This window comes from Pongo pygmaeus, chromosome 9 (genome assembly GCF_028885625.2).
Source record: "Pongo pygmaeus isolate AG05252 chromosome 9, NHGRI_mPonPyg2-v2.0_pri, whole genome shotgun sequence".
Taxonomy (NCBI): Eukaryota; Metazoa; Chordata; class Mammalia; order Primates; family Hominidae; genus Pongo; species Pongo pygmaeus.
Window position 1 is genome coordinate 33,098,736 of NC_072382.2, and position 15,489 is coordinate 33,114,224.

General features: G+C 48.8%; 1 protein-coding gene across 1 annotated transcript in view; it reads left to right on the plus strand.

The window, feature by feature from the left end:
- The window catches only part of ABTB2 (ankyrin repeat and BTB domain containing 2), a 207,481-nt gene that overhangs the window by 144,429 nt on the left and 47,563 nt on the right, over window positions 1-15,489 (plus strand). Inside the window, exon 2 of the mRNA XM_054440770.2 lies at window positions 8,515-8,661. Coding sequence (XP_054296745.1) covers window positions 8,515-8,661 — 147 coding nt within the window. The remainder of the gene's footprint in view (window positions 1-8,514; window positions 8,662-15,489) is intronic.

The window sequence follows — 15,489 nt, forward strand, 5'->3', positions numbered from 1 at the left end:
GTGGACCTCAGTCAAGTGACTCAGCCCATCTAAACTTCAGTGTCCCTTGCTGGCAAATGGGGTTAGTAATAGTACTCCACTGCGAGGGTCTTTCTAGGGTTTCAAATGCTCATTCATCCAATCCCTGGCAGAAAGGACCTACTCAATGCATGGTAGTCCATTTCCATTTATTATTAGCCATGGTTAAAACCTGCTTCTCTGGCCAGGCGCAGTGGCTCATGCCTGTAATCTCAGCACTTTGGGAGGTCAAGGCAGGTGGATCATTTGAGGTCAGGAGTTCGAGACCAGCCTGGCCAACACGGCGAAACCCCGTCTCTACTAAAAATACAAAAATTAGCTGAGCATGGTGGCGGGTGCCTGCAATCCCAGCTACTCAGGAGGCTGAGGCAGGAGAACATCTTGAACCCGGGAGGAGGAGGTTGCAGTGAGCTGAGATTGCACCACTGCACTCCAGCCTGAATGACAGAGTAAGACCCTGTCTCAATAAATAAATAAAACCTGCTTCTCAAACTCCCCCTTATCTCTCCCTGTCTCCCAGCATTTTCTCCCCATTTGAACTTTTGGGCCTCACAGTATCATGGTCACATCTTGAGATGGGTTTTGCCCAAGTATTAGATGACCTTTTGATTATCCTTTTTTCTTTTTTTTTGAGACGGGGTCTCACTCTGTCACCCAGGCTCTGTCACCCAGGCTGGAGTGCAGTGGTGCAATCTCGGCTCACTGCAACCTCTGCCTCCCAGTTTCAAGCAATTCTCCTGCCTCAGCTTCCTGAGTAGCTGGGATTACAGGTGTGCACCACCATGCCTGACTAATTTTTGTATTTTTAGTAAAGACAGGGTTTCACCATGTTGGACTGGCTGGTCTCGAATGCCTGATCTCAAGTGATCCTCCTGCCTTGGCCTCCCAAAGTGCTGGGATTACAGGTGTGAGCCACCACGCCTGGCTTGATTATTCCTGATGAATCACTTTACATGGATGATTGACAGCTCCTGGGGCATATTCCATTCCACTTCAGGTTTTTCCTCTTATTTCCTTCATCTTGCTCTTGTCTCAACACCCATCCCCCCAGCCTCTCTGAACTTAGAATGTCATGTGGAATACTATTCAGTGAAGGGTTTGGGGGCTTTTTTAAAGAATTAACTGTCCTGGCTGGGCATGGTGGCTCACACCTATAATCCCAGCAAATTTGGGAAGCTGAGGCGGGCAGATCGCTTGAGCCCAGGAGTTCTAGACCCGCCTGGACAAGATGACAAAAACTCCATCTCTCCAAAAAATACAAAAATTAGCTGGACACGGCAGTGTGCACCTGTACCCCAGCTACTCAGGAGGCAGAGATGGGAGGATTGCTTGAGCCCCGAAGGTTGAGGCTGCAGTGAGCTGTAATCCCATCACTGCACTCCAGCTTGGGTGACAGAATAAAACCCTGTCTCAAACAAAAACAAAGGAATTGACTGTCCTTACACCCCATTTGGGTCTCCCTGAAAACTATTCATGCTTCAACTTTTCTACACTTTGTTCTGGCATGACTAATATATAACAACTGGGCATTAAATGTACTATATATAAAATTCCAGATCAGAGAATGGAAACACTTAAAAATAAAAAAATTTTAAAAAAGGGTTGGCTTATGTGGGCTATTTGGAAACCATTCAGTGGGGCAGTATAATTTTTATTTTCAGAAGCTTATGGATTGCACCCCACCCAAGCTTCCCGCGCGCCTAAGAAGGCTGGCAGAAGACGCCCTGCCAAGTTTCCTTGCAAGTGCAGTAAAGGAGTAATCCTCTGCCCTCTGGTTTTCCTTTCAAAGAAACTAGGGACAGGCAGTGGCCTTGGCTGCCTTGGCCATGAGCTTCCCTGAGCCGGGTAGCTAGTGGTCTAGTGGAGCCGTTGGTGGCAGGTGCAGAAATGGTGCTACACTCACTGTCCCATTACCCCAGAAAGAACATTTACAAGTCTGGGGAGAGCGCTGGTAATGGTTGCTGAGTCTGGAGGACAATTATGTTACAGTCTTGGTGGCTTTTTGATGAATGGTCAGATAAAGCTTAACTATAAACCTATCCAGTTTTACACAGAAAGGACATCTTTTTTACATTTAAAGTTGTGTGTGTGTGTATGGGGGAAAGTGGTGGTGTTATAGCTCTGGAGGAAATTAAACCATAGGAAATAGTAAAAACAAGGTCTCTGTGTTCCCACTGTTGACAATTCACAAGTTAAATGGTGGAATGAGAAGGGATAAAAAGGATTTCAGGGGTGCACTTGAGTGCTGTCGCACACATAGGGGTCAGAGTCTAGAATCCCGGTGCTGGGAGGACTTGAGAAGCCATAGATTCCACCCCCGTGGTTTACAGAGAAGGGAATGAAATCCCCATCAGTTTGGCCTTTGGCCTAAGCCCTGCTTCTAAAAACCCTTTAGAAGTCTGGCTTTTCATCCCAAAGTGCAGTCCACCAGCTTCTGTCAGCTTGGAAGAGACAGCGCCTCTGCAAGCTGAAACTCAGCTCACTTCCTGGTTGGCAACTGGCAAGAAGGCGGCTTCCCAGTCTTCTGAGAACTGGGTTTCCCTTCTAACTCAGTGGCACCCTCTCTGGGCCCTGGTGGAGAATCACTTAGGAAAGAAGCAGACTGCTCTCCTCCAGAGTTCCACCCATACCCCTACCATTGACCCTACTCCTACCGCTACCCCTCACCCCTACCCCCACCCCTACCCCCACCTCCACCTCTACCCTCCACCCCCACCCCTACCCCCACCTCTACCCTCCACCCCCACCCCTACCCTCCACCCCCACCCCTACCCCCACCTCCAACTCTACCCTCCACCCCCACCCCTACCCCCACCCCCACCCCCACCCTCCACCCCCACCCCTACCCCCACCTCTACCCTCCACCCCCACCCCTACCCCCACCTCTACCCTCCACCCCCACCCCCACCCCCACCCCTACCCCCACCTCTACCCTCCACCCCCACCCCTACCCCCACCCCCACCTCTACCCTCCACCCCCACCTCTACCCTCCACCCCCACCCCTACCCCCACCCTCACCCCTCACCCCCACCCCTACCCCTCACCCCCGGCCCCACCCTCACCCCCACCCCCACCCTCACCCCTCACCCTCACCCCCCACCCCTACCCCTCACCCGTCACCCCCACCCCTACCCCTCACCCTCACCCCCACCCCTACCCCTCACCCTCACCCCCACCCCTACCCCTCACCCTCACCCCCACCCCTACCCACCACCCCCACCCCTACCCCTCACCCCCATCCTCGCCCCCACCCCTACCCTCCACTCCCACCACCACCCCTCTGGGCTAGAGCAGAGCAGAGTGAAAAGTAGCTTAGAGAAGCAAGGATCAGGTGTGCACAGGGTTCCTAACTCTGCTGGGAACAGAGGTGCTGGGAAATTTTCCAGTTTACCGGCAGAATTACTCTCCTCCCTAAATTTCAAAAAGCAGAGAAGGACGTTATCTATTCTCTTTTTTTGGAGACAGAGGCTCACTCTGTTGCCCAGGCTGGAGTGCAGTGGCACATTCTCATCACTGCAACCTCCACCAGGTTCAAGCAATTCTCCCTTACCTCAGCCTCCTGCGTAGCTGGGATTACAGGTGTGCACCACCACGCCCGGCTACGTCTTTTTAGTAGAGATGGTGTTTCACCATGATGGCCAGGCAGGTCTCAAACTCCTGGCCTCAAGTGATTCACCCGTCTCTGCCTCCCAAAGTGCTGGAATTACAGGCCTGAGCCACCACGGCCAGCCAGGATGCTAACTATTCTTAAAGGATAGTTAGATGTGCAAAGGAGTTTGGACTTCTTCGTGAGGCTGACAGAGAGTCATTGAAGAGTACAAAGCCGGAGCAAGGTGACCAGAGTAAGGGGTGTGGTAAGCCTGGAGGCAGGGGATGGGTGAGGAGGCTGCCACAGGTCCAGGGGGGCAGGGGAAGATGGCAGCCTGAGTAGGGTGGTGGCAGTGAAGGATTTTTGAGATATGTTGGTGGTAAAAGCAGCAAGGCTTGGTAGTTGACGGGAAGTGGATGAGAAGGGAGAGAGCTGATAAGGGTGACTCACAGGTCTCTCCCTGGGCAACCGGGTAGCCATGGTGCTGTACTCAGAGAGGGGTTGGTGGAAGAGGAGGTGGAGGCTTTGAGGAACAAGATAATGAGTCTGAGATTCAGGGGTTGGGCAACCAGAAAGAGAAAAGATGAGTTCATGTCCTTTGTAGGGACATGGATGAAATTGGAAATCATCATTCTCAGTAAACTATCGCAAGAACAAAAAACCAAACACCGCATATTCTCACTCATAGGTGGGAACTGAACAATGAGAACACATGGACACAGGAAGGGGAACATCAGACTTCAGGGACTGTTGTGGGGTGGGGGGAGGGGGGAGGGATAGCATTGGGAGATATACCTAATGCTAGATGACGAGTTGGTGGGTGCAGCGCACCAGCATGGCACATGTATACATATGTAACTTACTTGCACGTTGCGCACATGTACCATAGAGCCTAAAGTATAATAATAATAATAGTAATAATAATAAAAAATAAAAAATAAAATAAAATAAATAAATAAATAAATAAATAAAGTTGAGTGATGGAAGATTAGGGTTCTGTGTAGAGATTGAGAAACGTTGAGGCTTCAGTACAGTCCGCAGCACATTCGAGTGCAACACTGAGCAGAAATGCTGCTGTTTTAGAAGAGGGAGGCAAAGGATCACTCGATCATGCTCACTGCTCCACACTCCGAGATTCACTCACAGTCATGGGTACAGGGTGGTGCATGCAGTTCCCTCTGTGGCTTTTACAGGGTTCCAGAGCGGTTGTCCCTCTTCCCTCTAATAAAGGAATAAAGGGAAATGTTCCTGCACGCTTTCTTCTCCATCATGATAGGAAGAATTTTTTTCTAAGGATTTTACTAAATAGAAAAAAATAGATGGTTTTTCCTTTTTTTTTTTTTTTTTTTTTTTTAACTCCTTTTCCCTAGAATGATCTTGCCCTGGGCCCGTTATCCTAGAGCTGGGAATTTGTGTGGGGAAAGGAACACATCGAGGTGTTAAGAGAATGTAAAGAAAATATTTTCCATCTCTGGTGAGAACTGTTGAGGAATGAGCTGATGTAGGAGAGAGAATTTAGAATTGATGTAGAGAAGACTTTCTTACAGAGCGGATTTGGAAGACAAGCTGTGGAACTGCATTCTGCAAAGATCAGAGAGAGTCACAGAGACAGCTTTTTGTCTGTAGAGTTTCATGGGAGGCCTCCAGGAACCCTTGGCAGGAGGTGCCTGGAGACCCATGAAAGGGAAAGTCCTATTTCTGGGTCTTACTTTGAATTTCCTCCTCTCAAACCTCAGGCCCAAACAAAACTGCTTTCCTCTCCACTATCCTAGGCGCTGCCTAGCTCAAGAAAGGACAAAGTGAGCAAAGTTAGAATGTCATTTATTTCAGCAGCTTGAGAAGAGATTGAAACTCTAGTCCCCATTCCGTTTCTGACCCTCAGTGACCTTAGGCAAGCCACTAAACTTTTCAGGCCTCAGTTTTCTCAGCTGTAAGATGGGTGGGAATAGTACCTCCTGCAGTTCTGGGGTGTTAAGTGAGATAATGCATGTAAGTGCCTGGCACATAGTAAGCCTTCAATAAAAGTCAGCTGTGGTTGTTACTGATCATGACTGTCCTATCTCCCTTGCTGGAAGAACAAATTACTAGATGTAAAAAGTCATTTAAAAGCAAAAGGTACTAGGCAAAAGTTGTGATGCTATCAATTACTATTATTAATAATAGGTTCCTAATTACTTTTGCCACGGTATTAAGTGAAGGCCTCTTTTGGTGGGTGATGACTGGGAAAATGGGAACTATTATTAATGGAGCTGCCAGCTCCTGTTACTAGCTCCATTGACATAATATTTCTCTCTGGGAATCCTTTGACAAATCAGCTGAATTTCCTATTCCCTTACCCTAAGCTCTGTAAATTTGATCCACATGTCTCCAGTGTTGTTTCTGTAGATTAATAATGGAGAAAGGAGGAGGAGTCAGGCCTGCACTGGGCTCTCCCAGCTGTTTGGCCTGTCGTGGGTTTCGGCCTGTAGTTGGGGTGGTTTTCTCTTTTGTTTTACTTGTTTTAATGCTTGCAGCCAGCTCTTCCCAATGTGTTTGGTTACTCAGCTGTCAGGGAGAGTTTCTGCTTTAGGGACTGAGGCCCTGGCAGGGGGTTGCGGGGGAGAGCCCAATCATGAACTCTTCCTCCTCCTCCAACAGAAACAAAGCTTGAAGGAAGTGCTTTGAAGCAGTGCTTTGCTAAGTCAGCGCTGGATGTGATGAGAGGGGTCGCTGCCATCCAGGAGAGGCAAAGGGAGGTGGAGAGGGGACCTCCACCACATCAGCCAGGAGGAGAGTGGGGAGGCCTGGGTCAGGGTAAGGTCAAGCTAGGAGTGCAGGACTGACCATCAGCTGAACCTGCAGAACGGTCAAAGAACACACTGAGGCCCTGGGTTGGAGGAAGACTGCTGTGTGCATTTGCTCAAGAAAGAGAAACACATGGGGTTCAGCACGGGTGTCCATGAGTGAAATGGGCAATAATAATACAGCCATATTGTCATATGCACCAGTCACACATAAGGACAGCCATGAGTGAGCTTTGGTGATGTGTTCAGTGGACTCTGAGCTCACAGAGGAGTTAAGTACATGCATTGTAGAGCCAGTCCATCCCAGATTTGAATCCTAGCTCTACCACTTACCTGAGCAAGTTACTCAAAGTCTCTGAATGGCAGTAGCCCAATATCTCAAATGGAAGCCAGTAGTACCCATCTCATAGGGTTTTTTGTTTTGTTTTGTTTTGTTTTTGAGACACAGTCTCTGTTGCCAGGCTGGAGTGCAGTGGCGTGATCTTGGCTCACTGCAAACTCTGCCTCCCGGGTTCAAGCGATGCTCCTGCCTCAGCCTCCCGAGTAGCTGGGATTACAGGTTAATTTTGTATTAAAATGCAAAAATTAGCCACCACACCTGGCTAATTTTTGTATTTTTAATAGAGACGGGGTTTCTCAGTGTTGGCCAGGCTGGTCTCAAACCCCTGACCTCAAGTGATTTACCTACCTCAGCCTCTCAAAGTGCTGGGATTACATGCATGATCCACTGTGCCTGGCCCTTATAGGGTTGTTGAAAGAATAAATGAGATAATGTAAATGAAGCCTATGTTCCCAGCACAAAGTAAAAATAATAGCAACAGCACTTGGTAGAGCATGTACTCTGAGCCAGGCATTGGTCCAAGCATTGACCCCCAGTTACTCAGTTAATCCTCACGGCAGCCCTGTGAGCTAGGTACTCTAGTTATCTCTAGTCAACAGATGATGAACTGATATAGAGTCTAAGTAACCTGACCAAGATCAGACCACTGGTTAAGTGACAGCCAGAATTACGAACCCCAACATTCTGCTCCAAAGCCCTGTCTGCTGTACCTGTTGCTGCTGTTGTCCTTGTTACGTCACACGTGTTTAGGGACTTCTAACCCAGACTTGGCCACATCCCAGTGCTCTCCAGTTATCTCCAGGAATTTTCAGAGATTTTCTCCAAAGTGATTAAATTCCTGTGGGTATTTTTCTTTAAAAAAGAAAAAAAAAGGTTTGTGGGTGAGTGTTGGAAAAAGAAGATCTGTCCCTCAAAGAAAGTGGTTACCAAAAGTTGGGAATCCCTATCTAGGTTCTGACTGCAACTAGAATCTCTGTGGCCACATGCTCTTAAGAGCCAACGTGTAATTTTAAACCAATCTGATTTCGCTTTTCTGGTGCTTTCTAAGAAGCCACATAGTGAGTTGGAGAAATTTACAGGCTGTCACCCTCTGGGATTGATTCTGACAGTTCTGCTCCACTGCTGTTGAAGTGTTAATGAAAAACATTAATTGGACTTGGCCCGTGGCTAGGACACTTCCCCATCTTGAAGTGGAGAAGGCAGCATCCCTTTTGAATGGTTGCTCCCAGCATGGGGAAAGGAGAGGACTCAGGGCAGCACTGCCCTTCAGGAAGTCAGGATGGGCATTTACATCTGACTCAGCCATCCCTGAGCTGCGCGAAAACAAAGTCAGGTCTCTTTGTCACCCCAGAACCCTAAGTATAGCACAATACCTGGGCTGAGTCAGGCACTCTGTAAATATTCAACGAGTGAGTGAATGAATGCTTGTATGATCCAAGAGCCTGGGCTGAGTCAGGCACTCTGTAAATATTCAGTGAGTGAGTGAATGAATGCTTCTAAGATCCAGGAGCCCAGGAAGGACAGTTTCTTGGATACCTCCAAGAAAGGATGGTCCCCACGTGCTTAAAACCACAGCTACGAGTGAGCTACTTCTCACTCTGGCCCCTATAGCACCGTCCACCGTCAAAGTTCTCAAGTCCTCGAGGCTCAGAGAGATTTTACCTCCTGAAACTCTCTCTGTCAAGAACAGGGGAGCAGGGCTGAGCCCTGCCTGCAGCAGGCTGGGGCCCACTGAGCTTCCCCTCCTTCCTAAGTGTGACGTGTCTGCCTTCTTTCCCCATAGGTGTCCTCTCCCTCCCCGCATACTTCAGCCCCTACAACGGCGGGTCCCTGGGCCATGACGAGCGAGCCGATGCCTATGCCCAGCTGGAGCTCCGGACGCTGGAGCAGTCCCTCCTGGCCACCTGCGTGGGCAGCATCTCGGAGCTGAGTAAGTGTGGCCTCAGTGTCTAGCTGGATGGTAGAGCAACAACAGCGAGGCCCCAGGGTTGGGGGAAGGCAGGGAGAGCTCGCCTCCTCCTCCTCCAAGTGCCTTGCCTTCCCTGAAAGCTAGATCTTTCCAGGCCAAAGGTTGCAAATACACAAATCTGGATTTCTGGTTTATCTTGAAAAAAACAAATGATCTAGCAACATGGTATCCCATTCCTGCACAGCAGTGACCCATGGGAGCTAAGTAGCAGCAAAGTGGGTGGCGTGTGTTCCCCACTTTGCCACAGACCTGGGATTCATTCGGGTGAGCCTGTTTCATTAATTTCACCTGCCTGGCCCCACAGCCTCTGAATTCACAACTGGTGCCCTTTCTCGAAAGAAAGCACCCCAAAGCCTCAATATAGTAAAAGGAAGATAACAGTAGAGCTCCTCTGGCTGAAGGCAGTTGTGGCCGGGTGGCATCTCCCAGGACTCAGGGCTCTGTGGCACACACTTGGAACTTGATGTGGCTCTTTACCATTGACAGCTGCTTCCAGGGTGTTAGGAGAGATGAAATCCCGTGCCAGCTCCTGAGCTCCTCCTCTCATTACCCATTTGATTTGAGAAATCTGACTACATCCTCTGCTGCCTTCATTCCCCCTCGCTCTGTTGAGATCACCCAGTGGAGGGCAGTGACACAGCAGGGGTCATAGCACACAGCATGGGCACACCTGGAGTTTCCCTCTGCTCCGGCCTTCTCCATTTGTGATTCCCTCAGAGTCTTCTGACCCTGAACAATAAACGGCAAGCCTCTGTTTCTTCAGGACGCAGCTTCCTCCTTCCCTGCATTCTTCTGCCCCTCCCCAGACAGGAAATGAAGGTGCCTGGTTCAAGGTCACAGAGCAGAGCTGCAATAGGGCTGGAAGAGAAAGCAGGATTTCTGACTCCCTGTCTCCTGGTGACATTACAGTAGGCAGGGCTGGGATGTTGTTGCCTGGGTCCCCTGTCCCCTGAGGGACCCCACAGGAAGTGGGTTCTGGTTTCATCTCCATCCCTGAGAAGTGTCTCCTGGACAATGGGCTGTCTTGGGCCCTCGCACAGTCATGCTTTGGTGAGTTCTCATGCCCGGCAAACAGTAAGGGACACAGTCCCTAGTCCACTGAAGAGCACCTTGGTTTTACTTTACACTTGAACATTAAGTGAGCACCTTCTGTATGCAAGACACCATTGTGAAGCACCATATTCACTTTTTATCTCATTTGTTCCTCAGAACAACTCAGCAAGTTATGTCCTGATGAGAGAACTGAGGCTTAGAGAAGAAAAGTGATTTTCTCCAAGTCACGCGGATCAGAGCTGGGGGCTTGACTCTGGACATGTCTAGGGCTGTTGGCCCCCTGGATAAGACTAGCAGCCCAGCCACCAGCTCCTTGTGGCAGCTGAGATCAAGATCGGGGCTGATCCTTTGCCTCTTCTCATGACGACCCCATGCCCATTACAACCCCAGCCCAGCCTAAGGGAGGAGCATTCAGAGGCCTCCCCTAGGGAAGGGCTTGACATCATTCTGCCATTACCGTTAGCCAAGGGGCCAAGACCTGTTGGCTCTACCATTTACAACAATCCTGAGTTTTAGTCTGCCCCTTTCACCAACTCCACTGCTACCAACCGAGCCCAAGCTGACCATTTATTTTGTTTTGCTTTGTTTTTGAGATGGAGTCTCTCTCTGTCACCCAGGCTGGAGTGTGGTGGTGCAATCTTGGCTCACTGCAACCTCCGCCTCCAGATTCAAGAGATTCTTCTGCCTCTACCTCCCTAGTAGCTGGGATTATAGGTGTGCACCACCACACCCAGCTAATTTTTGTATTTTTAGTAGAGACGGGGTTTCACTGTGTTGGCCAGGCTGGTCTCAAACTCCTCACCTCAAGTGATTCTCCCGCTTTGGCCTCCCAAAGTGCTAGGATTATAGGCATGAGCCACTGCACCTAGCCCCAGGCTGCCCATTTAAAGCCTAAATTGGGTTGTGTCACTCATCTGCTCGATATCTATCCCCTCTATCCCCCGACAATGGCTTCCCGGCTCACTCGGTAAAATCCAAAATCCTCACTCTGGCCCAGGATCCATATATGATCTGACTTCATCACTTCATCCTCTTCTCTGTGGACTGCACTCCAGCTGCCTGACCTCCTGGCTAAGGAACCTCCCACTCCAGAGCCTTCACACTGGCTTTCCCTCTGCCTGCAACACTTTCCCCTTGATCCTCAAGTACATTGGTCCTTCACATTTTCAAGCCTCTGCCCAAATGGCACCTTCTCATTCAGGACTTCCATGAGTACCACACTCTCATTCCACTGTCTTCCCTCTTGTGGCTTTGATTTTATTAAAACACTGATCACCACTTGACCATGTATTATATATTTACTTACGAATAGTTTATCATCTCTCTCCTCTGACTAGAAGAGTGAGCTTCCTGAGACTGGAAATTTTATCTCCTTTTTCTGCGGCTGTATCCTCATTGCTTAGAATAGTACCTGGTACAGAGAATAGTACCTGAAGTGCAGCGTGCACGTGTGTGTGTATGTGTGTGTCTGCACACGTGCATGCCTGTGAGTATGCATGTGCATGTGTTAGGAGGAATGAGGTCTATCCCACCAAATCTTTTCTCCTAAAACTCGCCTAGGATTGGTCCACATCCTGGCCCAGCCACTCCTCAGGGCCAAGGGAAGAAGCCTCCTCACAGCATCTTTTCACAGACCAGAGAACAGGCTGTGTCATGTGCCAAGTTGCCCTGTTCCTCCCTCTGAAACCAGGGCTTTTGCTAACCTGCTGTGGAGGAGGGAGGAGACACAGGTGGAGGCAGATATTGCAGTTTTTCTCCCTGAGACTAAAGAACTTAATGAGGCTAGTGATACTTGGCACTGAACCCCTTGGACCTCAGAATGTACCCTGGGTTTACATGTATTAACTCCCTGAGCCTCGCCAACATCAACCTGCCAGATAGGGTGAGAAGTTTCACTCTTGTATGAGATCTAGCTTCATACGGAGTTTTGGGACTTGTGCTTTTGCTCTGTCCCTCTCTACCCACAAACATTTTAAAGGGAGAGAATACAAAATAAAACAAAACACTTCTTTTTGAAGGGAGCCAGATGTTCTAGGCCTTATTTTGAAGACGGTGTTGAATTCCAGACTCTCTCCTGCTGTTTTTATTTGATGGCTCATAATGAGAGATGGAAGGACCAGAGTGAAACCTAGCACCTCTAATCAAGTCTTTTATGGTTAACAAGGGGGGAGGACTTGTTTTTCCTTGCCTGGGGGGTGTTTCCGGGCTTCAGACTAAGGTTTCATTGAGTGTAGGATCAATTGATCCTCAAGTTACAAGGAAGTTTCAGAAGAAGCTCTGAGTCCCTGCCATGCTTAAACTGAGAGCCTAGCCTAGCCTGCATCAGGCCTTCTCAAACTAGCCATGGTGAAGGACCAGAGATTTTATTCCCCCCACTCTGCTGCAGAATGAAACCTTTATAATGAAAAATCAAAATAAATGTCTAGAAAAAGAAAATAAGACATGTGAAATGCAAGCCCAATTTTTAAAATTATTATTAGCTAGACATAAAATTACTGTCAAATTGCTATGTAAGTTTTTAAAAATTCACTCTTCACTTCTGAAATTAACTTGCTGCAAACCAGTAAGTTTGTGGACCTGTCCCGGTTCACAGACCACACTTTTAGTAGCAGCCATGTGATGGTCAAGAGCATGCGTTTGGGAAGCAGGGACCCCAGTTCAAGTCCCGGCTGATTGACTTACTAGTTATGGAAGTGGGACAGGTCATTTAACTCTTGAGAGCTTGCTTCCTTGTCTGTAGAGTAGAAAGACCTCCCTTACAGGGTGGCTGAAAAAGTTAAAGGAAAATTTTGTCTATCTTTTCATGTCTATCATGAAGCCTAGAAAATATAAAGTGGCAGGGAGCAAAAATTACCCGAGGAGAAGGTTCAAAGCAAGCCGCTTTCTTTGCCCATAAATGGGTTGCCACGCGGTGTAAGTTTTTAGACGTTGTGGTCAGAGTTCTCTGCAGCCATTTGTCTTTCTGGTCTGAGAGAAACTGACCATAGCAGGGCTTGGATCGAAGAAGCCGGGGACCTCCATCTCCAGCTGCCTTCATGGTTTTTCTGAACTTTTGGGCTATCTCCTTCTGTTTGGATGGGAGATTCCATTTCTTTCTTGATTTTCTTGTCTACATGAAGCAGGAAGTGCGCTGCCAAAGGGTTCTCCACCAATAACAATAAAACAACAATAAAAATAATTAAAGATAATGTCTTCTACCTTGTTGAGCCTTTGAAATGTTATTTCAACAAGGTTTCTCTTTGATGCTATCACAGACTCTTTGATTTCTCCTCCTTGTGGTCCTGTGGTTCTGCCAAAAGTTATGACATTTAGACCTGGAGAAACGGGAGCCAGGTTTCAACTTATTAGCAGCCAACTTAGCTGTACAACTGGCTGCTGTGAGGCGGGTTGGCTGGTGGTTGTGATGCCAGTTTCTACCACCCATGGAGCCCAAGGGCAGGGTTGGGATCTGGCATTTCAGGGTGCAGACTCCTCCTGTCCTGGGAAATGTGGGGCAGAGTTTGACGGCAGGCAGTGGTCCTGGAAGGAAGAGTCCACAGGAGGCGGCCTGTAGGATAGAGGAATAATAATAATGGACATTAATCATAACAGTGCTATGTTCAGCCCTACCAAGTACTTACTCTGTGCCAAGCATGATGTTAAGTGCTTTACATTTATTGTTTCTTTGAGCCCTCAAAATCGGTAGGGTAGATACTATTGTTTCCATTTCACAGATGAGGAAACTGAGGCTCTGATAACTACATAAGGGATTTCTCTTTCTCTGTAAGGGATCGCCAGGGGTGGGGCTGAAGCTGACCTCCTGGGGAGCCTCCTTGAGTTCTCAGGCCTAAGGGAATATGGGCTGGAATTAACAGTAACAGGCCCTGATTTGAGGCCAACTGTGTCTGACTTGAATCAATCTATCAGTTCACCTGGTGATTTTCAAACCTGAGTGGACATTAGAATCACTGAGGGAACTTCTACAAGCTAGAGATGCCCAGGTCCAGCCACAGACCAATGAAATCAGGGTCACAGGGATGGAAACCAGGTGTCAGTAACTCACTGCCCTCAGCCCTCTTGGCCCTAGGGTTTGTCAGGAGCACCCAGGGAGCTGAACTCCAACGGTAGGGATGAGCAGTCAGGAGTAGGGAGGAGTGAGGAACCAGGGGTGGTGGTGGAGAGGGACAAGGAGGACTTTCCTGGTGGGGATCTCAAACTCCAGGGGTGTCATTTGTCCCTGCCTGGAAGCCAAACACCATCACCGTGGCTGTCATGGGAGAATTTAGCAGCTAATGAGCTCAAATCAAGCCTCAGCAGAAGTTGTATTTTAAAAAGAAATGAATGTGTAAGGTGAATTCTTCATTCTCCAAATATTTGCTGAGCACCTAGCATGTAACAGGCCCTGTGCAGGGCTCTGGGACACAACGGAACAGAATACCAGATTCCCAGAAGCAGCATGAAGGTTAATTGAGTAAATGAGTGAACTGGTTCTGCCATGCATTTCATGGTACTTCACTGGCCAAATTAAAACCTGTTCATTTCTCCCACCTTAGGGTTAGCCACGCCCGCCTGCTGAGGGGCTCTCTCTAAGGAATCACCAGGGGTGAGGCTGAAGCTGACCCCGAAGGAGCCGCTTTTCTTAGAGCGGAGGTGCCTGCAGGTGCCAGGGCTCCTTCAGCCCATCCTTTCTCAGCATTGTGGCCTCACACAATGATGAGCCGTTTCCTGTCTGGGGCTGGTGAGATATTGAAAATACTTGAGTAGAAACACACCACAGGATATGGGGACCTAAGGATCCCACAGACTCCAGCAGGGCAGGCTGCAGCCCAGCTCACAGTGAAGTCCATGGACTTTGGAGTCGAACAGACGTGAATTCAAGTCTAGACGCTGCCATTTTCTAGCCACGCAGCCATGGCTAGTTAACTCAACCTGCGGGCTCTGAGGTGTCCCTGTGGCCAGGAGAATGAATACATGGGGTCAGGAAATGTTTATCAGATAAGCCTCAAGTTCTCTTTTTTTTTTTTTTTTTCTCTTTCTTTTGAGACGAAGTCTCACTCTGTCACCCAGTTACCCAGACTGGAGTGCGGTGGCACGATCTCTGCTCACTGCCACGTCCGCCTCCCGGGTTAAAGCGATTCTCCTGCCTCAGCATCCCGAGTAGCTGGGACTACAGGTGCCTGCTGCTATGCCCAACTATTTTTTGTATTTTAAGTAGAGACGGGGTTTCACCATGTTGGCCAGGCTGGTCTCGAACTCCTGACCTCAAGTGATCCACCCGCCTCGGCCTCCCAAAGTGCCGGGATTACGGTGTGAGCCACTGTGCCCAGCCATAAGCCTCAAGTCCTTCATCTGTAAAATGGGAATAATACCCTCTAGCACTGTAAGGATCAAATTAAATCATATTTCTGGGGAATTACATACTTTGTACATAGTGAGTCCTCAACAGTTGATGGTGGTGATGGTGGTTGTAATTGGTGCTGAGACAGAGGGGCCTTCTCCGCTGAAATACTTTGGGTTTTGTACAAGACAGTGCAGGGGAGAATTGCCACAGAGCCTGGCCCTGGCTGGTAGAGGCTGGGAAAAGAGACCCAGAGAGATTCCCTCAGTCAAAGATCTGGGGAGAGGCCCATGGGGGTGGTGGAGAGAGTGGGGATGTTGAAAAAGAAACCAAATTACCCTAAGTTCTGGAGGAGACAGGCCCTGCCAAGTATTTAATTCAGCAAGAGTGAAATGAAAGGGAAATGAAATTGCTATTGT